Source organism: Ceratotherium simum, chromosome 37 (assembly GCF_057802395.1).
Source record: "Ceratotherium simum simum isolate JZ-2026a chromosome 37, ASM5780239v1, whole genome shotgun sequence".
NCBI classification, from domain to species: domain Eukaryota; kingdom Metazoa; phylum Chordata; class Mammalia; order Perissodactyla; family Rhinocerotidae; genus Ceratotherium; species Ceratotherium simum.
In genome coordinates, this window is record NC_141936.1 from 1,454,875 (window position 1) to 1,481,289 (window position 26,415).

General features: G+C 43.9%; 2 protein-coding genes across 7 annotated transcripts in view; both read right to left on the reverse strand.

The window, feature by feature from the left end:
* The window catches only part of FARP2 (FERM, ARH/RhoGEF and pleckstrin domain protein 2), a 111,053-nt gene extending 105,915 nt beyond the window's left edge, over positions 1–5,138 (reverse strand). For 3 of the 4 annotated variants that reach the window (XM_087424559.1, XM_087424558.1, XM_087424555.1), the window contains exon 1: positions 5,064–5,138. The gene's annotated coding sequence lies outside the window, so the exon portion shown is untranslated. Of the gene's footprint in view, positions 1–3,947; positions 4,509–5,063 lie in introns of those variants that run through there. The other variant, XM_087424556.1, reaches the window with a different exon arrangement.
* A 1,903-nt stretch (positions 5,139–7,041) lies between these two features.
* The window catches only part of SEPTIN2 (septin 2), a 35,254-nt gene continuing 15,880 nt past the window's right edge, over positions 7,042–26,415 (reverse strand). For 2 of the 3 annotated variants that reach the window (XM_004427753.3, XM_087424566.1), the window contains exons 4-13: positions 23,399–23,485; positions 22,236–22,359; positions 20,824–20,958; positions 20,520–20,637; positions 17,150–17,251; positions 16,204–16,349; positions 14,604–14,687; positions 13,123–13,180; positions 11,553–11,655; positions 7,042–9,109 (exon numbers count right to left, since the gene is read on the reverse strand). In XM_004427753.3, coding sequence (XP_004427810.1) covers positions 11,554–11,655; positions 13,123–13,180; positions 14,604–14,687; positions 16,204–16,349; positions 17,150–17,251; positions 20,520–20,637; positions 20,824–20,958; positions 22,236–22,359; positions 23,399–23,485 — 956 coding nt within the window. In that variant the 3' untranslated portion in view covers positions 7,042–9,109; position 11,553. Of the gene's footprint in view, positions 9,133–11,552; positions 11,656–13,122; positions 13,181–14,603; positions 14,688–16,203; positions 16,350–17,149; positions 17,252–20,519; positions 20,638–20,823; positions 20,959–22,235; positions 22,360–23,398; positions 23,486–26,415 lie in introns of all 3 variants that reach the window. The other variant, XM_087424567.1, reaches the window with a different exon arrangement.

The following is a 26,415-nucleotide window of genomic DNA, read 5'->3' on the forward strand; positions in this document are numbered from 1 at the left end:
AATTTACAAAAAAATATTCTAATTGCAATCAAGTAAGACCCTAAGCAAAGTGTGCCTATGGTCATAGCCTTTAGAAAAATTTACAAAAAAATATTCTAATTGCAATCAACTAAGACTGCTGCCTCTTTCCACTCTAACTGTGCCTCTGTCCCTCTACCCTTTATGTCAAGTAGCTTGGGACGGGCTGTTGGCCTTTTGGGGATCCAATTAAGGGCACAATGAGTTGGAAACACATTTAGTCTTGGTTTAATGGGATACATTTATGTTGTTTGCAGTTACTTCTGTGTACACTTAAGTTATTACTAGCCACCTCAATGCAGGTATGGCTTCTGCTATCACCCACTGTGTCTGCTCGGCAGGGGTTTATGAAACAAAGGTGCAGCGCCAGGGACCCTGCAGCAACGTGAACGGATCCAATGGTGCCTGGCACTGGAAGTGTGTGGGCCGTGGAAAGAAACAAATTTGAAATACAGGGAGCCAGATGCTCATTTGTGAGAAAACTATCATCAGACATGTTAGACTGTAAGCGAAGAGTTCAGTTCTCAGTAGTTAAAACTGTAGTTCTCGCCTGTCAGAAAAATAATCAATGATATAGCAGTATAATTATAAATGTACCATAGATTTTTTTACTTTTTTGAATAGAATCGTGTGTAATAGAATTTTTCAGAACTCTTGCTGTTCTGAGACACAAACCCATAGCTGTACTAGAAACAGCAAATATGTTTATATGTGAAATCACGTTTTATGCACCCTATCAACAATAAAAATTTATGATCAACTATGCTAAGGAATCACTGAATTCTTTCTACATTATGCTCTGTCATACAAAGAAGCAATTAAAAAGTACTTAGCCAGAGAAAAAAGATTACAAAGGTGTATCAGGTAATTAACTAACAAACACGCTATTTTTCTGGATTTAGTGATATTTGTATTATTGGTCAGCTTTTTCAAATCTGTAACTTATTTACTTTTCTCATTCTAAATAAATATTGTTTCCAAATTAATTTTTAACATTGTATTATTTTTCTTAAAGAGGCCTCTTCTCTCAAATTGTATAAGCTTCAGGCCCCATAAAACTTGTCATCTGCCCTTTCCGCAGACGAAATTTGATTAATTCATTCAAACATTTATTTGCACCTATTCTTTATCAAGCAACTCTAAGTACTTAAGGATATGGGAGTTTATCAGAGAAAGAATCCCTCCCATTATAGTGGGAGAAGACAAAGATGACAGTATGTTAGATGATGGTGAGTGCCAAGAAGAAAGTGAAGTGAGCACAGCAGACAGGAATTTGGTGGGTGGAGAGGGAGGGAGAAGGCTTCAACAAGAAGCAGGCATCTGCGTCAGGCCTAAAGTAGGTCCTGGTAGACACTGCAATAGCCACTGCATCCCAAGTTATGAACATTGCTAGGAGACCACACCACGTCCTTGCCCACATCATCTCATTTAATCCTCAGAATTCCCATAATATAGATTAAGGGACTCAGGCTCAGAAATGTTAGTGACTTGCTGGCAGTCACTCAGCTGTGCGAGTGGCCTCAACCCCACCTTGACTCCAGAGTGTGCTGTCTCCCCTCTGGTTTAAGGGACCCCACATGCAAAGCACAGGGTACACAAAGATCTAGAAGGGGAGACAACTATGTACATGGCCAGTACCACCTCCCAACTGCAGTAACAGAGCAGAAAGTACAAGGTAACACTGAGGAAGGGGGCGTTGCTAGCCTGACCCAGAGAAGCTTCCCAGGCATGAAGTCGATGCTGGGCCTTGCAGGGGACACGAGAGCAGCCGGACAAAGAGCAGTGTGTGCGTGGGACTGCTGGGCAAGGATGAAAAGCTGAGTGTGGCTGGGGCCTTGAGCATGTCTGTGGGGGCTGGGCTATGAGGGATCTCCTCACCCTCCTAAGAGGTGTGATGTGATCTTGCACCTCCTTCTGTTCTGCAGCTGGGAAGCAAGGAGGACAAGCTGGGGAGAGACGGGATGAAGGAAGATTCATCATTGCATCCTACAACATTATAGTACCTTTCTGCTTTTGAATTTTAAAATGGCTATAAACCAAAACACCAGATTAGAGGGAAAACTATCCCATGACTCTAAAATAAAACTACTTATAGCACTCTAACTTCCCTTCTGATCCTTGTCCACGTCCTCACATATTTTTACAACAGTATAATTGCTGTGTACACACTGTTTCGCTTTTTGGTTAAGGCATGTTTTTGAACAAATTTCCATGGATCAAATGGTTCAAACTTTGTTTGGAGGCAAGGACAGGAATGGGACTGCCAGAGCATGTTTACTGGCTGTGCAGTACTCCACCATACCGACAGACAGGGTTTACATGGCAGAGTCTGTTTTCAGAACTGAGATTCCAAAATCAAAATCTTTATCACATATTGCTAGTTGCTCTCCAAAAAGATTAGACCAATTTACAGAATCACCATCAAAATATCCAGTCCCCAGAAACCCACCAAACACTGGGCTTTATCGTGCTAAGTTTTTTTTTTTCTTTATTGTGAAATTTTTGGTATACATTATTGTTTGTCAGTCACCATATAAATGCATCCCTTTAGCACGCTAAGTTTGTGGACTCCTCACCTTTCTGACACCCCGTTGCCAACATAAAACCCGGAGTCAACAAATATGCTCCAGTCCAATGACGCGCTGCAGATCCAGATCTCAGAGAACACAACCAGAGTGACCTCGGCTCAACACCCAACTTTATGGTGGGGTTTTCCTGCATACCTAACACTATGCTGTGTGCAGGAAGCTCACAACCCACTGAGCGAAAGGGGGAGCTGGCAAGTTGATAAGAAGGTGGGTGAAGGGTGGCTGGCCCGGTGGCGCAAGCGGTTAAGTGCGTGCGCTCCACTGCGGCAGCCTGGGGTCCGCCGGTTCGGATCCCGGGTGCGCACCGACGCACCGCCTGGCAAGCCATGCTGTGGCGGCATCCCATACAAGGTGGAGGAAGATGGGCATGGATGTTAGCCCACGGCCAGTCTTCCTCAGCAAAAAGAGGAGGATTGGCAGATGTTAGCTCAGGGCCGATCTTCCTCACACACACACACACAAAAGTGGGTGAAGGAAAAACAGGAACAAATCTGAAACGGTAAGCAGCAGTAAGAAAAATCTGTTAGTGTCTGAGAATACTGGAGGTGTTGATGTAACTAGAAGGAGGAGTGTCTGGAAAGAAGGAATGGAACACAATTCCTTGGGGCCACATGGTTTAAAACGGCTTGCATGGAACTATCCACGCATCAATCTTTGCTTGGTCAATCCAGTTCATATCCTTCCCTGCAAGCAGGATAACGCTGCTTAAATACTGCCTACTCAGATTATTCTTCTACCTGATAATACAATGGCTAACATTTATTAAGCACTTACCATGTACCAAGCATCTTGCTAACAGAGTTCTACTGACACTTAGTACTCACAACAAGCTTATGAGATAGGTAAATTTTAGCCCCATTTTATTGATAAGGAACCTGGAGCAGAAATATATGAATATATCATAGAAACTTCCTCTTTGGAAAAGAAATTAGTACAGAAGGAACCTGGAAGTCTATCGCGAAAGGATGTTCACGCATGTAAATGAGTAAACTTCTGCAGTTCAGGAAACTGCACATCAGCATCTAGTCGAAATGGCTCAATACAAACTGCACAATGAGAATCTGCAATACAGCACGCGCACCAAAGACGCATGGCCAGGGCGTGATCCTAAACCAGTCACTCCACTTTCTACTTTAAAACCGGGCTGTGCAACCTGGCCACGTCTCCTTTGTGGATTTTGAGAACCAAATAAAAAACAGGCATGAAGTGCTTCACAACTCTTCACACAGAACCCTGACTTTTGGTATACAGGAACTCACAGAAACTTTTCAAAAAACAGCAGATACAGAAAATGAAAATTATATTTGGCCTACAAGTAAAGGTTACTCCACGTCTGCCTACCTCGAATGTCTTTTCCCATCTCTCTGGCAGCGACACAAATCTGTGTTGTCTGTTGTAACGCAGTGTACACACAACCAACACTCCAACCCAATGCCACACGATGGTTATCAAACATTTCCACAGTGGTCCAGCCAAAGCTACCTCATGGAAACAAAACGAAAGTAGAGAGAAAAACCACCCTTTAAAGATTTAGCCCCGGGTTTTAAATCTTTCCATCCTATCTTTACGCTACGTATTGACATTATTTCCTTCAGCATGCCTTGTTTTAATTTCTGCTTTTCACAGCCATTACTGACTAGCACAAGAAAGGCCATCAGAGGCTGCTGTCGCCAGCAAAAACAGAAAAGCTGCTTGTGTGATGTACTGGGCAATATTCTGGTCCCAATTTTTACGGCATTCCTTTAGAAGGCTCCCCACGGCCTTAGGCGTATTTCTAGATCTCAGTGGAGTAAAAACATCAACACCTAACACCGGATTCCCACCTTTAAGATACAATTTAAGGAATGGCCAAGAAGGACGTGCTCACACGCCAGTGCGAGCTTCCACCTGTGGCTCTGCGCAGGCCTCCACGGCGCACACCCGGGCCCCCACGCGGGACACTCCAAGGGCATCCCACCGACCTCTACGCCTGGACCTTCCCAGGCCCACCTGTCGGCCGCCCGCCCCTCGACCTCCACGCGGGACCCTCCCCAGCCCACCCCGGGCCTCCACGCAGGATCCTTCCCGCCCGCTCCTCGACCTCCACGGGAGACCCTCCCCGGCCCACCCCGAGGCCTCCACGCGGGACCCTCCCGGACCTTCCCCAGGCCTCGTGGCGGGACCCTCCTCGGCCCACCCCGGGCCTCCACGTGGGACCCTCCCAGACCTTCCCCGGGCCTCCTGGCGGGAGCCTCCCGCCCGCCCTGCGGCCTCCAGCGGGCAGCCTCCCCACACACGGGCCCTCCTCGCACGGCGCCCGCCGCCCTGGAAGGCCTTCCGAGCCCGGGCGTTGGCTCCTCTGGTGGACCGCCATCCTGAGGGCCTCAGCGCCCGCCCTGCCCGGGGCCTCGGCAGCGGCCCACGCAGCCAGCTCCTGCGCCCCCGCCCGCCTGCCTGCTCGCGGCCCCCCGTCCTCACCAGCCGGCCCAGCCCACGCCGTCGCCTGCGGCGGCCTCCAGGTCCCACAGCACTCCCGACTGCCCGCGGGCCACCGCGGGCCCCCCCGCCCGCCCGGGGCCCCGCCCCCGCGGACGCGCCGCCGATTGGCCTGTGGGCCGCTGGGGCGGGGCCTCCGTGGACGGCAGCCTGGAAGCGCGGCACCGAGTTCTGATTGGTGAACGGCCGGGGGGGCGGGGCGAACGGGGACTAGGCTCGCTGGGCGGCACTCTGCCCTGGGAGGGGCCTCGACTCGGGGAGCCGAGACTCGGTCTTGGGCGGGGCCTCAGCTCAGGAGACGCAGACTAGGTATTGGGCAGGTCTCGGCTTCTGGGGGCGGGACTCGGTCCTGGACCGGCCTCTTCTCCCTGGGCTGGGCGCGGCTCCCGTCGACCGGGCTCCCTCCGCCGCAGCGCATGGCCGCCAGCCTTACCTCCCACCCATTGCACTCCTCCTGGGGCTACTGGCACCCTGGCCACTGAGGGCCACGCGAGGATGTGCTGCGGCGGAGACGGGCCGTGCTGGGTAGGAGGCCCACGGCCCTCCCAGCCTTCGCGGTCCCCCTCTAGTCTCGCGACCTCCACCCGAGAATGGAAACATGACACCACGTCCTGGGCCTCCCAGGCCTGCGGCTCGCAGGATGACACACCTCTTATCCTTCGAGGGTGACTCCTGGACATCCTTTGAGATCCCGCCCAACGTGTCCTCCAAGCCGGGTCCTGGCACCCGCCGCTGTCCGACGCCCCCATTTGGCTGTCGTGGGGATAAACCCAGGATTGACCTGGACTCGTCCTCCAGGGGACGATTCCTACAGTGCAAAGCGCGACTCCTGGTTCCCCAAAAACAGAGGTGGGAGGAATTGCCGCTCCCCGCGGGGCCGCCTCAGGATCCGAGGCTCGTCATAGACCTCGCTCTGGCGGGCACACCGTGAAAGGGGCTCAGCTGTGGGAGGCAGCCCCTCCCCCCTGCTTTCTCTCGCCTCTCCCTCCGGGCTTTTTCTCTAAACGGCTGGGCCTCCAGCCGCCAGCCCAGACATCAGAACCCTGAGGACTGTCATCGCTGCCCCCAGGAGAACGCACACGCCCCGGGACAAGACCTCCCCACTAGGTGTGCAGCGCCAGTGGGGCCCGCGCGGGGGACAGCCTGTCAGAAGGGCGGGTGACCCTCTGGAGAGGAGGAACTAGAGACAGCGAAAGCTTCACTCCCCAGGGGTCTAGGCAGGGGCTCAGGAAGCGCTGACACAAGGAAGGAAAGGGGCCCAGACGGTCCTGGGGTGGTCAGCGGAGTGGGCAGCAAGCGGCCCGTCCACCCACACACATCAGGCTTACAGTAGTCTCCGTTTTAAAATTTTTCTCTAATAAGCCTTAGGAACTTTCTCTCTTCTTCAGTCAATCACTATTTCCAGGTTTTTAGTCATTGTTGCCACAGTGAATGAGATCTTTTTTTCCCACTACATTTTCTAATTAGTGAGTAGAGTATCACTGAACTCTTGTTTTTATCAGACATTCTTTCACTTTTTTTTTTTTTAATTTTATTTATTTGTTTTTTTCCCCCAAAGCCCCAGTAGATAGTTGTATGTCATAGTTGCACATCCTTCTAGTTGCTGTACGTGGGACGCGGCCTCAGCATGGCTGGAGAAGCAGTGCGTCGGTGCATGCACGCCCGGGATCCGAACCCGGGCCGCCAGCAGCAGAGCGCACGCACTCAACCGCTAAGCCACCGGGCCAGCCCCATTCTTTCACTTTAAATAGATGATCAGATCACCTGTAAATAATTCCTTTCCAGTCTTTATGGCTCTTCCTTGGAGCTGGGATCGCCAATACAAAGTTGTTGGGTGCTGATGTTACTGGTGCAAATAATTCTTCCCAATTTTATACACAGACCTTTGCAGCACTTTGAACCTTTCCCAGAAGACCTTCCAGTTTTCCCTTGTAAAGAGCCAATAATGAGGACTACTCACTTAATATCTAAACAATAATGCTTTATTGATAAAAGGTTAGTTTCAATGGATAAAAAATTGCTATGTAAAGTAACTTTCAAAATACATTTCTATAGGTAAAGACTCTCTCTTAGTAAAAGAGCAATTATTAGAAAAAGTATTTATTTAGATTTGGGTAGCAAAACAAAAGGATTTAAGAGTGTAACAGTGTAGGTCCCCCACCCCTGCACAACCATCATTAGGTGGCAGCTGGCCCTGAGCAGTAGTTACACTTGAACATACTCAGGGATTATGCTGACCACTTGCAAATGCCTCCCTCCCCCCCGACAGCTTTTACTAGCATAGTTAATAAATGCCAGAATAACCCAAATAATTGGCCTTGCATGGAGGTGCTCTAAAGTCACAGAACACTTTTTCTTGGTAAAAACTTTGCACAATGTGCCTAACCCTACAGTTTCTGACTATTCACAATTATGCAACAGGAAAGGGGCAAAGTTAGCAATAACACCTGATACTTTTCTGTAGTACACCTTTGTAACAAATGTATTTTTACCTTCTCATTTTTTGTCTGGACAAAACAAAAACCCTCCTCATCCTTGGATTAAGCATTTTCTCCAGCTCAACTCCTCCTGTTTTAGCAAAATGAAAATACTGAACCAGCACCTGCTCCCTCCGGGTCTCCTTTCATTTGTCACTTTCTGGGAATCAATTCCCCGACGTCAGTAGAAATGTTGAAAGGAGCAACCTCTGGAGCATCAGCGCCCCTCGGAGTGCAAGACAGGAAGACACAATAGGAGGGAAGGGAAGGGTGAGGGCCACAGAGCACAGAAAGCAGATCAGGTGCAGCTTCTACTGGTGGCACCTGTCAACCAGCCCCCGGTGCAGGTTTGAAATGTCTTTCATTCTTACACGATACATAGAGAAACCTGTATTACACATAATGAACGAAATGACAGAGGCTGAAAATAGACGAGACAGTCTGCACATAAAAAAACGATCGCTGCTATTTGCCTCCCTTCAGAAAACCATTCAAAAAGAAACAGTTGAAGGAAAAGTCAAACTGGAAAAACCTGTTGGCATTTTGAGCTTCAGGACTGAGGCCTCAGGGCCTATCACAGGTCTGGGTTCAGAGGCCCATCCACCAAAGGACCCTGATTTCCACTGCTGAAGCAGATCTTCTAAACCCGCAGTTATGAAAAATACATTAAAGTGCAGTATAAAAATATTAAAAAGTTGGTTTCTGAATAGATCAATTGTTAATTTTTCTTAAAAAGTTATTTTTTAATTTGAGTAAAAAGTTTATTGAGTAGGTAAGAACCTCAGTTGTAACAAGAAAACCGGAGCTCGTGGATGCTTTGATCTCCCAAGCGGAGGCGAGCCAGGATCAGTGGAGGACGCTGCAAAGAGTGGCTTGTGGCGAGCTCTCTCTGTACAGTGGTTTAAAAAATGACCTAGCTTCAGAATCCAGAGACTTCTTAAAATTCACCTCTAAAAGCATGTTTTTAAAAAAGTTAAGTATAAACATATATCTCATTAGATAATTCGATTCTGTTTCATTTGGTAAACAGATAAATGTGCAGATGAATGAACAGTATTGAATTACAGCAGCAAAACTGGTTTTAGGTGTTGTGCTCCAACAAAAGCAAAGAAGTGAAGAATCTCCACATGGTGCAACTTGGTGAATAAATGGCCTTGCACCAGGTCTGTATCACTAGGTCCGTGTCTCTACCACTCAGGAACATTCTGGGTAAATCTGAATGTTCTAGAAAAAATCAAGAGTGCTCCTCAACGATTAGTCAGGCCAGCCAAATAAAAAAAATTCAATATTAACTATACATGCTAACATTAGTGGTTAGTAAAGGTGGAAGAAAAATGAAAATGGAAGTTCACCTCACAAAATATAAAGTATAACATAGCAATGAAATACAAATGTTAAAAGTACTTCATACAAAATAACACATCAAAAGTTGAAAAAAAATTAAATTCTCAGGCACAGGTACTGTAAAATGTGGACGGGCACCCTTCAACGATCTCCTGAAAACACGCAGCTCTGTTACTCATCCGAATGTTTTATCTTGCCATGTGTTTTCTGGAAAAACAAAACACAACACACTTAAATGGGAGTGACGCAACGCTGCTGCTTTGACCACTCATAGTATTATTTTTCTGTCTAACAAAGGACACAAATTGAGCAGAAGGTAGGGCTAATATGACCACAGAGTTAACTAATGAAAATGTCCTTTATTATGGCCAACAGACACATGAAAAGATGTTCAAAATCATTAACTATCAGGGAAATGCAAATCAAAACTACAATGAGATATCACCTCACGCCTGTCAGAATGGCTGTAATTAACAAGACAGGAAACAACATGTGTTGGAGAGGATGTGGAGAGAGGGGAACTCTCATACACGGCTGGTGGGAGTGCAAACTGGTGCAGCCACTATGGAAAACTGTATGGAGATTCCTCAAAAAATCAAGGATAGAACTACCATATGATCCAGCTATTCCACTGCTGGGTATTTATCCAAAGAACTTGAAAACACCAATGCATAAAGATACATGCACCCCTGTGTTCACTGCAGCGTTATTCACAACTGCCAAGACTTGGAAGCAACCTAAGTGCCCATCAAGGGACGAATGGATAAAGAAGATGTGGTATATATACACAATGGAATACTACTCAGCCACAAGAAACGATGAAATCCAGCCATTTGTGACAACATGGATGGACACTGAGGGTATTATGCAAAGTGAAATAAGTCAGAGGGAGAAGGTCAACTACCATATGATTTCCTTCATTAAGTAGTAGGTAATAACAACAATAAACAAACACATAGAGACAGAGATTGGATTGGTGGTTACCAGAAGGGAAGGGGGAGGGAGGAGGGCAAAAGGGATAATTTGGCACATGTGTGTGGTGATGGGTTGTAATTAGTATTTGGGTGGTGAACATGATGTAATCTATGCAGAAATAGAAGTATAATGATGTACACCTGAAATTTATACAATGTTATAAACCAATGTTACTGCAATAAACAAAAAATTAAAAGAAAAGAAAATGTCCTTTATGAGGCTCTTGGAAATTGGGAGTATGGCAAAACTGAAAAACATACAGAAATATAAATTAATTTTATGTCCCTAAAGTAGAATTTTCATAATTCCATAATTAAAGCTTTAAAAAGAGAAGCAAGATCAGAGAAAAGAGCAAACATCTGTCACTCCTTCCTACCTCAAATGAGCCCTACCCCTCAGGAGTCCCCGTTTCTATTTTACCATCATTTCCCCAGCCAGGCACCAAAGCTGCCTATGCAAAATTGACCTCCGGAGTCAGGAGATCCTGTCATTTAACTAGTTATATGACCACAGGCAAATAATTTTAAACCCTTGCACAGTACCAATGTCCTCATCGGTGAAGTATGACCTCAGCACATACTCTTGGGACTGTTCTAAGGGTTCAACATGATAATGAAAGCAAAGCAACCAACTCGGACAAGTGGGATTACATGAATGTTCCCTTTATAGTAACTGGTTATATTGTACATATGTCTTTGTTTCTTTTTGTGCATATATTTCACAGCTAAAACCTTTCCCAATACGCCACACAAGGGCAGGGGCTTCTGTCTCATCAATCCTTCATGTGTCACAGCTAAGCCTCGTGTCACTCATGTCATCACATCACCTCCCTATTTTCATCAACACTCTCTGCCTCTATGATCAGGTCCCCAACTTGCAATGGAGACTCTCCTACACCCCCAGCTTCTCCTCCCCAGATCTGTGCCAGTTCAAACTCTCTCTTTCCAGCCCCAAACATCTCTCTTCCATGGAGCAGGTGTGCCTCCACCCCAACCCCATGCAACTGGTCTTTATCGACTTTACCTCTCCCTCCATCTCTGGGAGGTGGTAACAGCAGCCACCTGGACAGCTCTGAATGCCCCACCTATCCACAGGATACTGGGAAGGGGACATTTGCCTTTTCCTAGTCCTGGGTTCCTGGTGTCTGCAGATTCCCTTCAAGCAGGGAGGCCAGTGTACGTCAGGCCAGACATCTTTGTGATTCACTGATTACCACTGGTGGGAGCAGGGCTGTGGCGAGGAGCGGGAGGTGAGCAGTCTCCATCAAGGTAACCCTGACCTACCTGACATAATTTGCCCCTTCACAGCATCTTGACCTTGGGTCTGTATAAGCCATTTTAGTAATGCTTTAAAAATTCTCTTTGAAGAGATGTTTTCAGCTCTATTAAATTTCTAATTGTATGACTAATAAAAGTTATTTTAATATATAATGTTTCTTCTATTGTTAATGGTATTTATAAGTTTAGAAAATATTCAAAATCTTTACTAGACAGGAGGGATGGAGGAAAAGATTCTGTGTTTTAGGAGCCACCCTTTCTCCTTTCAGGCTGGCGACATAGTTAAAAACAGAGCTTCAAAATGCAAAACATGAATCAGACTTGAGGAGGAGGCGCCTGCCATTATATTCAAGTTGAGACGTAGTAACAATTGCCTGTTTTCTAGGCTTTATTATTACCTTACACGTGGTGCCCGTGAACCCCACTGTCGCCGTCCCCACCCTGCATCTGCATCTGCATCTGTGCCTGCATCCTTGCAATCATCTCCTGCATGCGGCGAAGCTGTGGAAAAAAGACGTGTGGACTTGTTACTGGTTCTCAGAGTCTGTTGTCCCTGAACATCCTTTATGGATGTTCTGTGATCCCTAAAATTTCAACTTCTACGCTTTCCCAAAACATGACAGAGTTAATATTCAAAGAACTCGCATAATCAGTGAAAGGACCAACAACTCAATAGAAAACCAAGCAAATGACAAGAATGTGCAATTCAAGTAAGAAACAGAAATTACCCATAAATAGAAGAAATAAGTAAAGAAAGACAAAACAACATGAAATATTTTTTAACTTAAAAGGTGGGGAAGAGACTTCAGCTACCCAGTGGGGCACGTGTAATAAGGGGGAGTGGGACCGGTCCAGTTTTTCTGGAGGGCAATGAGGGCCTAGCTTTCAAATTGTTAAGGCTCATCCTCCCTTATTCTTATCATTTTATCATTACGGTATCTATGTGTTCAGAAAGGCCTCCAAGCAAGTGTTATAAAACATTTACCTAAATTTTCTCCAGGTAACTTTGTAGCTATGTTTTTAACATTTAAATATTTGATCCATATTAAATTAATTTGGCCAAAGACGAGAGTTTTATTTTTGTTTCCAAAAGGCTGGCCCGTTATGCTATTATTTACGGAATGTTTGGATTCCACAGCTCTAACAGATCTCAGCGACACCTTTACCACAGAGCACATGTCCATACTTGTGACCTATTTCCAGACGTGTATTTAATCAGCCTGTCATACCTGTACTCAACACTCTGGATGACCACTGTCCCCTGACGTTTTCATAACCAGTAAAGCAAGCCTCTTTTCAACAGTCCTATTTTTACAGAGCTTCCTGTGTTTCCTATGCTTAGTCTTTAAAATAAACCTTAGAATTACTTTATCAAGCTCATTCTAAAAGAAAGAACTTAGCAAACACAACTCCGCTGGAATTGCATTAAATTTAGAGATTAATTTAGAGAGAACTGGGATCTTCGCATTGAGCATCCTACCTAAAAAGTTATGTGTCTATTAAAATTTTGAAAATTGTTTTCAGTAGTTTTCTAGTTTCTTCCCCCAAATGAGCCCTACCTATTTTTGCTTAAATTTTTGTTAATGGTTGTGAATGGCAGTTTCTTTCATTATATCTTCCAATTGGTTACTGTCTATGTACAGGAAAACTACTGATTTTTGAACATTTTACAAAAATAAGTTATGCTACTAAATTCTCAGTATTGTCAAGTTTTTTGACTAAATTGCTATTGGAGATTAAATGAGATAATATATGTAAAGCAATATGCATATTATGTATATAAATATGTATATTATTATGTATAGATGTATATATAATAAAATAGATTAGTTACATGTAACATATTCCTTCTCAAAAAAATAAGGAAAGAAAATTATAATTAAATAAATATATTATTAAATATAACAAATAACATTTTTGGATGTAAACTAAACAGCTTTAGACTTAAAATAGTACTTTTTTACTTACCTCAGCTTCCTTTTCCAGCAAGATCTGGTCTTTATTCATGTCCTCATTTTCCACTTTTCTAAGAGTTAAAAGAAGTTACAATTATAATATTGTGGCAAATATAGTTGGTTATTTCTGATGACAGATACCCAGTATAATTTTACTTTACATTTGTGAGAAATATATCTGTTTAAAATTACATACATTTGTAATTTTCTGATTAACGACATAAATTAAGAAAAGAACGATGAAAAAGGAACAACATGAGATGGAAAATTCAAGAGATTTTTCTCACTGTAAACTGGGGGGATGACACTTCCATCTCTACCTACTGAAAAAATAGTAGATATTATCTACTAAGAGAAGAATATTCTTTTCTAAGTTATTCTTTATGAACACAGACTATAACTATCACACTTCAAAAAGGAACAGGGTCTGAGGATCCAGGCAGAGGAGGCTGGAGGGGAACGCACTCTGAACACACAAGGACACGGCTCTTCTCATGCTGACGATGTCTCGGGGCCACAGCCTGGCTGGCTTCCTCAGAATAGGATTTTTGGGGCTGGCCTCGTCGCGTAGCGGGTAAGTGCATGCGCTCCGCTGCTGGCGGCCCGGGTTTGGATCCCGGGCGCACACCGATGCACTGCTTGTCAGGCCACGCTGTGGCAGAGTCCCATATAAAGTGGAGGAAGATGGGCACAGATGTTAGCCCAGGGCCAGTCTTTCTCAGCAAAAAAAAAAAAAAAGAAAAAAAGGAGGACTGCCATAGATGTTAGCTCAAGGCTGATCCTCCTCACAAAAACAAAACAAAACAAACAAAAAAAGAATGGGATTTTCCTGCTGCCTCTAAAACCTTTCTTAATATCTGGTCCCCAAATTAATAACACAATAAAGTAGACTTTATTTGTGCACCTGTTATGTATGCACAGATCTATCATATTAAAAAAAAAAGTGAATATTTTAATGAACTACAATACAGAAAATTCTTTTTATAAATGATGTATATAACTTATTTGTTAATTAAACTCTAAGTAGAGATGGGGTTTTATCAGACACAAATCAGGTCACAAAATACAGATCTCAAATAAAAACCTATTAGGATGGTAAAAGAAAAAAAAAAAAAGGCTGCGGGTGGCTACATGCATGGCTGAGTGGAGGTGCTGCTCAACCCTAACTGGAGTGCTGCGGTTTCTTATGGCAGATAAGTCTGGCCTCATTTACAGACAGTGATGCTTTTGAGAAAGTTACCAACACAAGTCTCAGCCTCTCCATCTAATACTGTTCTTTATGTGTAGATGATGAAAGCCACCTTTAACAGGCTAAAAAAAGCATGGTTCGATTAAATTAGCAACAAGTATCTGGTAGTAGCTTCTGAGTAGGAAACTACATCATGTTGCTTAGAGGTCAAGAAGGCTGAGCTAGACACACAGAGGAGGGGGGACAGCGTGACTCGGGGTGACACAGTATGGACAGAAGGGGACAGTGTGACTTGGGGCAATGACCTGCCGCCTCTTTTGAGCCTCTCGGAGCGGAAGTTTTCATAGTGAAGGTCCTGGGTCACCTCCTGGAGATCCTGCATATGAGTGCTGAAAGAGAAAAGAACGCACCAAAGCTGGGCTACATGCATGTGCTATCTGCATGGGAAAAACCGACCAATCAAGGATGTGGAAGGAACACCAGTAACTAAAACCCCTCTTATTACTTGGTAAATTATACACAAAGCTGCTGGAATTTCAGGATAAGGGACTGAGGCCGTGGAAACGTCTACAGAGGTATATCTCTCCTTGCTGCCACAATAAACAATGCACAAATGCACTCAAAAGGGCCAGGTTAAGAGTCTCTTCCACCGGGCCTCTGCCATAGGCTCTGCACGAGACCATCACCATTGAAGAGAGGGAGATGCAAAAAGAGATTTTAGGAGATATATTTGGTAAACAATGTCTGAAACAGAATACACTTTTCCAAAAGATATGGAAAACAGGCAATTCAAATATCCATGATTTCTTAAGCTGATCAGCTTGAACTATGGAGAAGACCATAAAATAAAATATTTAATATTCTAGATAAAACAGAAACAGCACTTTGAATTTTCTAATCATCTTATAACACATTCATGTTTCTTTTGGCCCAGGTTTTTCAAATCCTTAAGCACTCAAGAATGAGTTTACTCAGGATCAGGGAAACGGACTGAGTGATGGCAAAGGGATGGCTTGTTCTCCTTCATGCTGAGAAACACACCTTGACACCAATGCTCCCCGTCTTCAGCCTCCACACCCCTCACCTCTGCAACAGGACCACGACAGCCAAAGACCCATCCCTGGATGGCTGGGGTGCACTTTAATATCTTACAAGGTGACTGAATTATATCTGATATAGCTTGAATGGTCATTTTAATGGTATTTTTATTGATTTTAATTCACTAAAAATTGCTAAACCAAGTGAGACATGAGGCATATAGAGCAATTTTCAGTTATTCAAAACTTATTTAGATCAGCCATTCTTTGAACTCTTCTGATTAAAGAGTTACTAGATTTTAGCAATACTCTTTCTGTTAGCCTCTTTATTCAAGAGCAACAGCAATGCATGCGTGTTACTAAACGTGAAATTTATTTTTAGAGGAAAAGTGTCTGTTTTTGTAGTCAGGCCTGTTCTAGTTGCTCAGAATCAACTGAAGAATCTCAGGGCTAACAGGGGCCATCTCGTGTGAGAGCCTGAGGCTGACGAGCAGTGGTAACGCATTTCAGCTGGGACTGGAGAAGCTGCTCACTGCCCCTGCAGCGAACCTGACTATCTGCTCTTCAGAGCAGGAGGTGTCCCATGCTTGGTGAGGCCACACTACAGTGTGGGTCCAGTCTCCTTTTAGCATCAGCAGAGCTCTTAAGCAGGAGAGCGCATTAAGCTCTGGGCCGTAGGTGGAAGAGCGAGTCCAGTGCAGTCACAGAGGGCTCCCAAGTGAGGGCCTGCTGCACCAAGCTGTGGCGGCCCCAGTGCAGAAGCACAACAGAGCCGGCAGCTGTCTCTGGGGCCACATGTACAACCCCACATTCGGAAGCGCTGCTTTCCATGTTAGGTACTGCCAATGGGAATGCACGAGCGTCTTACATGAGCATCGTCCTCAGCTTCAGAAAGTCATTGTGCTCTGGGTTCTCCACCTCCACGACACCCCACGGATAGAGGCGGCCTCTGACCTTCTTGCCCTTGGCTTCAATCAACTGATTGGATCCAACCACAGAGAATGGGATACTGGCCTAGAAAGAGATAACAGGGTACACAGGCTGCATAGCGGGAACCCCAACTTTAACTTGGAATGTAGGAACATCAGCATGGATTGAGCACGTGACTGCTTACTACAAGGTCTACTTGGAAAGCTAATGGTATACAACATTTTACTTGTGTTGACCTAAACAAACCAAACAGCCAGTTATTTCACCAGCAAAATGGGTTTATTCAGGAACAGCAATTTGGGAGACGCAAGCTATAGCCAAAGCCATAGGTAAGCCCAGCAAGCAAAGATGAATGTTACTTTACAGGGAAAAAGGAGGACGTTGGAAGGGGTTGTTTTGAACAAAAATCCATTGGTGGAAAGTGCGAATTCAGGGTGGTGATGGTTTCTCATTGGGTGAGTCACTGGGCAAGGAGGAAATCTTTCTTCCTTCTGCTGGGGTGGTGACTGAGGATCCTTCCTGTTGGGGTCTGTAATGAGGCAGAGTGGTACTGCGTGAGGGCTCTGCCTGCTGGCCTCCTGACCGCATTTTAAATGAGGTTTCCTTTACCGTGTTTCACACTTGGAAGTGGCAGATACTTTCCACATGGGACAAACTGGATGAAAATATATTAAACCCACAATAAGATTTCTAAGCCTCAAGTAACAGCTATGTCAAAATATATTTAAAGCAAAAATACTACTGTAACTGAGTCTACTGACAATCTCTCAGAGGTCAAGCCTTCCAAGATTGGGCTCTTTGCCAACCCTTTCCATTTTAAATGCACTGACAACAGGAAACAGGAGTTACTTACACTTACATTGTGCACTTGAAGAAAGACTTACCTTGAGAAGTCTAGTCTGCTCTTTAAAATCTTCATCTTCATCTGATTCTGCATCAGGTAAGTGATAGATTTTGATGTTATGTTCTTCGATTTCATCCAGAATCTGGAAGAATGACAAAACCAGGAGTAATTTTAGCAAACTGCATATTTTAGTCAAGTCTAACTCATATTAGAAATATCCCAGAATTACTCAAATGTCAATAAAGAATGAAATTGATTGCTACAATTATTTCAAATGATTCGTAAACTGCTAAAAAGGTATTTATGCTTGCATTTTGAGGGATCCTCTGTCTGGAGTAATAACAATAATGCATCACTACCTTCAATGTACAAAGCAGCAGACTAATGATAACCCCAGCACAGTAGCTAAAAGGAAATCACCCACAACCAGCTTCAAGAAGGACAAGTGCCACAGGAGGTACAGCCAGATGCTGCAGGCACAAGAGCCATGACTGTTGCCCGAGGAGTCCCTAGAGAACAGGCAGGAGTCTTACAAGTAGAAAAGAGGCACCTGGGGCAGGGAAAATCTTGTTAAAGGCGTGGAGGGGAGGACAGAGAGGGTGTGTTTTGGGGATAACAAGAAATCCAGGATGGCTGGAATAGGACATCTAGAGGATAAGACAAAACAACAACAGAGGTTACCAAGTGGAGAGCTCCCTGAATGCCAAGCTGGGGATCTGGATTTTATTCAACAGGCATTAAGTGGCCAGCAGTGTGCTGACCCCATCTCTTTTCCTATGCTGGCCTCATAACGACAGGGCTTACACTGGAGACAAGAAGAGATTTGAGAAATATTTAATAAGTAGGTTATTTAGAATTGGAAGAGAGAGTAAGAAAATGACAGATTAAAAATAATTACACATTTCTCAATGTGAGTGACTACAACAACTGTGGGACCATTTACAGAGACAGGGAAGTTAAGAGAAGAGCTCACTAGTAGGGTAAAGAGGACTCCTGTTTATATATGTAGTTCACAGGAAAAAGACATAAGATTCTTAGAAGAGAAAAGCAGAAGCCACGGGAAACAATATGATCAAAATAATACTAACCAATGCTGACTCAGGGATCAAAAGACAAGAAGGTGGTAAAACAGGCAGAAAGACAAGTGTTAGGAGAGCAGAGCAAACCTTGCTGGTGAGGCCCACGACTGATGACTGAACCGCTGGCCAAGCCCAAGCTGCAGCTGGACACTGTGAAGAGTGAGACAGACGGGGGAGAGGGCAGATCACACCACCAGGAAGTGTGCGACTAACCACGGAGAGGCTTCAAAAGGTCTGCAAGAGGTTCTTTTAGATAAGGGAGGAGGAGGGCACTGGTAGGCAGAGGGAAGAAACCAGATAAAGATAAGAGATTAAAAAGGCCCAGGATTTGGGCCGGCCCCGTGGCTTAGCGGTTGGGTGCGTGCGCTCCGCTGCTGGCGGCCCGGGTTCGGATCCCGGGCGCGCACCGACGCACCGCTTCTCTGGCCATGCTGAGGCCACGTCCCACGTACAGCAACTAGAAGGACGTGCATCTATGAAATACAACTATCTACCGGGGCTTTGGGGGGAAATAAATAAATAAATAAAGTCTTTAAAAAGGCCCAGGATAAAAGAGATGAGTATAAAAGTATTTCAATTCATTTCAGACTTTGAAAACAAGCCCTAAGAGTTTTGGATTCAGGATTAGAGACAGGTATAAAGCATTCTAACCCTGACCCCCCCCCCTCTGAAATTTAATGTAACATCTTATAAAAAGGTCAAGTTCCCTTACGCAGGAATTGCTAAAATATTTACTGTCAAGCATAAAAACGCCTAAGCTTTCAGGGGTTCTTCCAAGGGCCTGAGCATGTCCCCAAAACTGGCAGGCACTTGAGACAATAAATTACAAGGCTGACAAATATGAGTGCATACAATTTTAAATCTCCACTATGACAGAAGACATCAAGAAAAAAGTGAAAACATGAAAGTCAAACTAGGTGAAATCATCTGCAACATGGCAGTCAATGTCTAAAAATATAAAGAGTATCTATAAGTCAATAAAAAAGCAATGAAAGGAGAGGCGAGGCTCTAAAACCTCAGACACGCCAAGGGGCATCAAATACCAGGACAGACACGCGCACCAGCAACCGGGACACGCAACTTGAAGAGAGACACCCTTTCCCAATTCTCAGATGGGAACACTTTACCAAAACTGGTAATACACCCAGGACTGCTCCAGGGGGTGGAGGGAAGAGCATGCTCACATGCTGCTTTAGGAACGTAAATTGTTACAAATTTGTTTTCAGGGAAATTTAGTCACCTTTCAAAAGTTTAAGTGAGCATTAATTTCTTTTCTAAGAATTTGTCTGACATGCAACTGAAGAAGACAGGTGTGTACCATGCCCATTACACAAACATTACTGAGTGCCCACTATGTGCCAGCTACTATTCTAAACTCTTGGAAATACAAGTGAGCAAAGCAAAGGTCCCTGATGTCAGGGACCTAGGGGCAGGGGTGGGAAGACCAAGAAACACACTGAAGAAATACTTTGTGCGCGCTGGGCGTGCTCTGACCGGGGGGAGGGTGCTCTGACTGAGGAAGGGCCTGGGGGAGTGCTTTCTTTGTGCACTGGCAAGTCTCAGAAAGTCAAATGGCAAAATAATCTGTACACGTGATCCCACTTTGTAAAAACAAAAACATAAATAGACTATGTTCTGAAAGAATAGATACCTAACTATTAACAGTGGTTGTTTTTGTGGATAATTAAAGGAATTCTTATTTGTAGAATTTAACGTATGAGTTTGGAATTTTTTAATGAGGATACAAATAGAAATAGGTAAATAATTAAAAAATATATATAGCAGAGAGTCAACAAAGAAGCTTCATAGGATAACAGAGAAGAGGACACCAGCGTAGGAGCTACTGGGAGGTGAGAGGCACACCAGCAGTCTGAGGGACAACCGCAATGCAACCTCTTAATGGTCAGAACGTAGGCCCTTAAAACAGTTACGATACCAGACTGCTGTAATTAGAGTACATTCCTAAATGGATTGTTTGAAGTAAAATGTTTAAAGAAAATAACAGAACTGAAGTTCCAGAGATGATCACACTTCCATGTTCACATCATTTACCTAACACACCATGGAGTCTCTTTGCATTTAGCCACCTTCTACTCATTGAGGGTATTTCCATCTAAGGTGAATTATAAAGAAAAGTAATAATTTGATATCTTCGTGAAGTCAAAATACTAAAAAAAATTACAAGTATTAGGTGTTCCTTAAAAACTATCACCAATCTCCTCGCACTGCCCCTCCACATCTTAGACTCTCTTCCTTCCGTCTGTTCCCTTCCCCAGGTACCTGGCTCTCAGCCACCCTGAGCAAAAAACAGCCGGCGAACCCCACACTCACTCTTTTCTTCAAGCGCTCCCGTTCCTTCAGAGTGAGGGTGTCTGCTTTTGCGATGACAGGCACAATATTCACCTTATTGTGTATCGCCTTCATAAACGCCACATCTAAGGGCTTAAGTCTAAAAATAATTTGAGAAGTGTCACATATTTAGGGACAGAATAGGGAAATCACATGAAATTTTTTTCTCTTAACATTATCTCAATTCTTATACGAAAATACGCAGTTTGGAGGTAAGCTGTAAAGCCATACAGTAAAGACGAAATTCTGATCAATGCATCAGATGTCCTCGTGAGTCAGTCCTTACCCATGTCCAAAGGGTGAAATGAAGTAGAAGCAACAGTGCACCCTGTTGTCAATGATGTGTCGTCGGTTCAAACCACTCTCGTCATGTAGGTACCGTTCAAATTGTTCATCAATGTAGGAGATGATTGTCTTAAAACTGAGAGAAAAACAAATATTAACTAATAATTATGGGACACAAAAGGCTGGCAGTCCCTAACTTCAAAGACAAAACAAGTTTTTCTGCCCCTTCCCCCACACCAAATATAATCTGATAATTCACGTGGAAGATGGGACCGGAAAACTGACTCCTAGACTTGGCAAGATGGAGGTGTCTGCCAACTGTGCCAAGCTTAATTCCCCCTAAGCACTGGGGTCAAAAGCCTGAATGGAATAGGATACAAACAGCTTGAGACGACTGAGTGAAGACAGAGAGCTGCCAATTTTTTCCAGGAGTGTGGTTGTGAAGAGGGGCAGAGGAGTGGAGGGCTGGCAGAAGAACAGGTATATTAAGATGTGAAATAATACAGCACATATGTATGATGCTAAGAATGACTTGCAGAAGGAAGACATTCCTGAGAAAGAAGAAAGACGAAGGAAAGACCTTTCCCCCTCCCTTCCCCTTTCTCATCTCGTCCTGGAAAGGTGATGCTTTATGCTTACAGGGATTAGCACCAGGAGAGCTGGCACAGTGAAAGCAGTACTCTCTGCACAGTACAGGGGACGGACTGCTCTTATCTTCTACTTCTTGATTTCCTTACCAGTGCAAACGAGGCCAATGAGTAGTCATTTACAGGCACTAAGTCTTGAGCGACTCTCTAAGAGACTGCATTTCCACGCATGTGGAAAGGAGGAAGACTATGCTACAATATCTTGTCCACTGGCCATGGCTCAAAATCAAGATCCTTCATTTTTTTTGGGGGGGGGGGGCGGCGGCGAGGAAGATCAGCCCTGAGCTAACATCCATGCCAATCCTCCTCTTTTTGCTGAGGAAGACTGGCCCTGGGCTAACATCTGTGCCTATCTTCCTCCACTGTATATGGGACGATGCCACAGCATGGCCCGACAAGCAATGCGTCGGCGCGCGCCCAGGATCCAAACCCGGGCTGCCAGCAGCGGAGCGTGCGCACTTAACCACTATGCCACGGGGATGGCCCCTCAAGATGCTTCATTTATACCAGCATTTGATGGATGGTTGGCTTTGCAATCTTGGATCTCACTAGAATGCTCTTAGAGAAAAAATACTCATTCTCTGTGAAATTCCTCCTTTAAAATGTAATTATTGTGCTTCAAATGGTCTCATTGTTTTCTTATATACAACTACCCCAAACTCAATAATCATCAACACTACAAATTTAAATGCATTAGAACAAACATAACCAAGCGCACAGCTCTCAGCACTTTGGGGCTCTGTGTCCCTCCCTCTGGGGTGCATACCAATCCCTGCAGTTAATGGCGTCACCGTAGCCGGGCGTGTCCACCACTGTCAGGCGCAGCTTGACCCCTCGCTCTTCAATCTCAACAGTCGAAGCCTCAATTTGGACAGTTCTTTCAATTTTCTCTAGAAAAGAATCAAACTTAATAACAGAATGTACCTTAAAATTGAGCCAGTTTGCAAAGAGGAGAAATCACTTGTTAGTCACTTTCCTATTATTAAACAAATGAATTGGAAGTTCACTACCTCTCTTTGAGGAAGATTCTCAGAAGGTAACATGAGGATTGTGTAAAAACGATCCCCGAGTAAGGAAAACATCAAAGCTAAGATTAAAGGGCTCCTTAGTAAAGTTAAAAATGCAAGTATTGAAAATTACAATTTTGGGCCGGCCCTGTGGCTTAGCAGTTGTGTGCGTGCGCTCCGATGCTGGCGGCCCGGGGTTCAGATCCCGGGCGCGCACTGACGCACTGCTTCTCCGGCCATGCTGAGGCCCCGTCCCACATACAGCAACTAGAAGAATGTGCAGCTATGACATACAACTGTCTACTGGGGCTTTGGGGGAAAAATAAATAAATAAAATTAAAAAAAAAAATTAAAAAAAAAAAAAAGAAAATTACAATTTTTGTTCCTGGGACAAAGAAAACAATTCATGAATTCACTTAAAAATTGAATTAAAGGTATTTGTGAAAGGGCTGTATGTCCCTGGTGTGGTGGCCCAAGCCCTAGGCTCTGACTTTGTATGCTTAATCCATTCATTTAACAAGCACTCTTGAATGCTGGTGTCCTACACTAGACTGCTCAGACAGCAGTGAAGCCAGACAACGTGTAGTCTCACAGTCATCTACTTTCATAGCTTTTTCCATGAGAGACAGCATTTTACTTGATCCTCCCATTAAACGTACAATACAGGCAAAAACTATTTATTACACTTTACAAAGAAAAACTCGCAGAGGATGGATCCATGGATATGTGGTCAATGAGAGTTTACAACCAAAATCTAAGGACTTCAGGTGCAGCACACCTTTCCCTACCTAAATGTTTTCCTTGTGTGTAAAGCTGAACAAAAAGCAAGCAAGCACAGGGCTAAGGCACAAAATACTGATTATGCACTCTTTAGCAACTTTCATGTAGAACTACACTTATAACAGCATAGGAACTTTTCTACCTGCAGCTCCAGGGATGATCCTTTCTGGGTAGAGATCAGTCAGGAATAGGCTGTTTATGAGAGTCGATTTTCCTAGACCCGATTCACCTTTAAACGAAAATGAAAACATTGTGATGTTATCTGAATGACATGGTTAGTCTAGTCTATTAGTGTTTATGTGAGGCCTGGCACTGGGCTAAGTACCTCGCAAACATCATTCTCTGTCCTCCACAAGAGTAGGAAGTTGGTAGAACTCCCCATTTCACTGATGGGGAAATGGGTGCTCCAAGGTCAGTATCTTGTCCCTGGTCAGAGAGTTATCCAGAGCAGGACTTCCATCTGAATCCAGGTCTGTGGGACTCCAGAACTCGTATGTTGTAAGATCAGAACCACGATATTACCCCTTCACAAATGTGTGGAATGGACTTTACAGGTGGGTCTTTACTTTTTGATAAATAGAATGCAAAGTAGGTTTTCAGTTTTGAGTTTTGCTAATTGTTAAACACCACATTTTCAGAAAACTGAATACATCTATCCAACAATGTCAGCAGCACTCTGGCTTTCCAAGCTGTGGGAACGGGAAACCGGGCAGACACCCAAGACTCCCTCGTACATAACCACTCTGCAATCTCTCCCTTCTGTCAACAAGGCAGGAGCGGGCCACCCCTTCCCTTCTCCTATTTTATAAACACCCTTATGTCCCAATATTGGCAACTGCCTTACATCAGGGAACTTCTCTACTTATTTTGTTGAGTGTGACGTGACCAATTCGGGCAACACGTATTCATTCAAGCATTTAATGAGTTGACAATCTTTCTTCAACTACTATAATGATGTGTTCTGACTATCTAAAACTTAATTTCAAAGAAGATGCAAAATACCAAAAATTAAATTGTATATTCGAAGGAAGTATGAACAGATTCCATTACTTCTTCATTGTAGGTTATCATCTAAGGCTTGATTATGCATGGAAAAGTGCCTCTGAACTTTGGCGCCCAATTGTCCCCTGGACATTTCGGTTTGAACTTCCCTCTGCTAAGTCCTGCATAGCACGTGGAAGGAGTGCACATCTGTTTTAAAATCATTATTTCTGGAAAAATCAAGAATGAAAGAGTGACTGTGAAATGTGTAGACACAGAAAATCAGGACTGCACTTTAGATTGCAATTTTCATAGATAAAAAAGGAACACTGAAAGGACAAAACTAGAATTATGTGTTGAATATGTCCAAATATGAGCATAAAAATGTGACTAAACACATACTATCTCATCAAGTTATCCTGTTAATAAATTGTCTGGCAACGCCCCTTTACACATTTTTATACACTTGAAGGGGATCTTACTAATATGTGCTAAGTCTGCTCCGTGTGCCTGGCAGAGGCCCAGGTGCTGGGACATGATGGATAACAGGACGGACAAGTCCCTGCTCCTCTGGAGCTTTGCAGTCCAGTGGGGGAGATGACAAACAAACAAAGTCACTCTTATCACTGACTGAGTGGTGACAGCTGTGGATGATAACGCTGAATGAAAAGGGACTGGGGCGCAGAAGACATCTGAGCAAAGCTGAGTAGAGACCACTTCTTTTAAAAAAGTAGTTAATATCCCGGTGGCTGATTCTAAATTATAAATCTTAATTTTAAGGGTGTAAGTGATTATTTCACTTGGAATAGCTTTCGGGTAACATCTACAAATAATACGCTCATTAAGTCAGAACGTGATGCTACTCTTGGGCTGAATCTTGGAGAGTACCTAGCTTTGCTGTGTTCCACTCTCACTAATCTCCCTATCCTGGCGAGGAGTTTCTCAAATAGGTGCCTTCAAATGGGGGAAACAAGATAAGCAAGAAGAGATTTGGACCAGTGTAAATCCATCACCATTGAAAAAATTCAACACAAAAGATACCGGGGTCAGCAATCTTAATTAATTTAGTTATCCTTTAAATGTAGTAATAGCAAAGACTGACTCAGATGAGAGGTGTGCTCAGAGTCTACAAAATGGCTCACGTTTTCACCAATCACAAAGAAATACACACTATCAGACACAAGGTGGCGCCATGATATGAAAAATACAGGTAAGGTAAGAAAAAGTGGAGCTTCGTTTTACAATACCATTCTGAAATCCCATCAGGCAAACTGTCACAGAGCTTTAGATTTTAATCTAACTGAAGTTTTATTTTTTAAAACCTAGGCTCAAAAAATTAAACAACACAACTTACGCCAAGCCAGGAATGCTAGGAAATAAAGCGCTTTCCCACCTTGGGGAGCTTCTCTTCTCATTTACTTTTCAATTTTAACCAACATTTAAGACAGAAACTGCTTTCTCAAACAATGTGAAACGAAGGCCCTTGTGGAATGCCCTAAAGAGCAATATTCTAAGTTGTCAGCTTTTTTGTCCATTCAAACTCCCGTCCTGTGCGATGGCAGGATAGAGCGGAGCACCATGTGAGGAGGTGTGCTTTCACAGGAGGATGCTCATGCAGGCTGCATGTAGTTCAGAGCTGCCACCATCCCAGGCTCACATGCTCTTAGGAAGGAATACCCATTAACATGCGTGTGCATTCTCACAACTCATTAACTTACAACTACACTGGCATATTTTTGCTTTAAGGCCAGGTTTCATTTTCTTAGCTTAGTTCTGAAGTTCTCAGAGCATTCACTCTGTAACCTTGTGAATTTGGTCACGCTAACCACCCTACTTTCTACCAGGTAATATATTTGGCAATAAGCTTTATATTTTTTATCTTGCTTTTCTTATGAATTGATCCACCATCCCACATAATTGTGGGAGGCTACTAACTTGACAGAGGCTATCATCAACTATCACCATAAATTAGGTTCTTCAGCAGCATGGTCATCAGGCTCTCTCACTGATGACGTGCCACCTGGCTTCCTTTCTTGATGTCTTTAAACAACTCACCTGTGATTTTAAAATTCCTTGCAGACTGCTACCCAAATATTTGTAGTCTTTCATTTGCATATGATGTATCACTTTGTGAAATTTCTTGTTTCTTCAGAAGTCTGCCACAGCTTAAAAAACTAC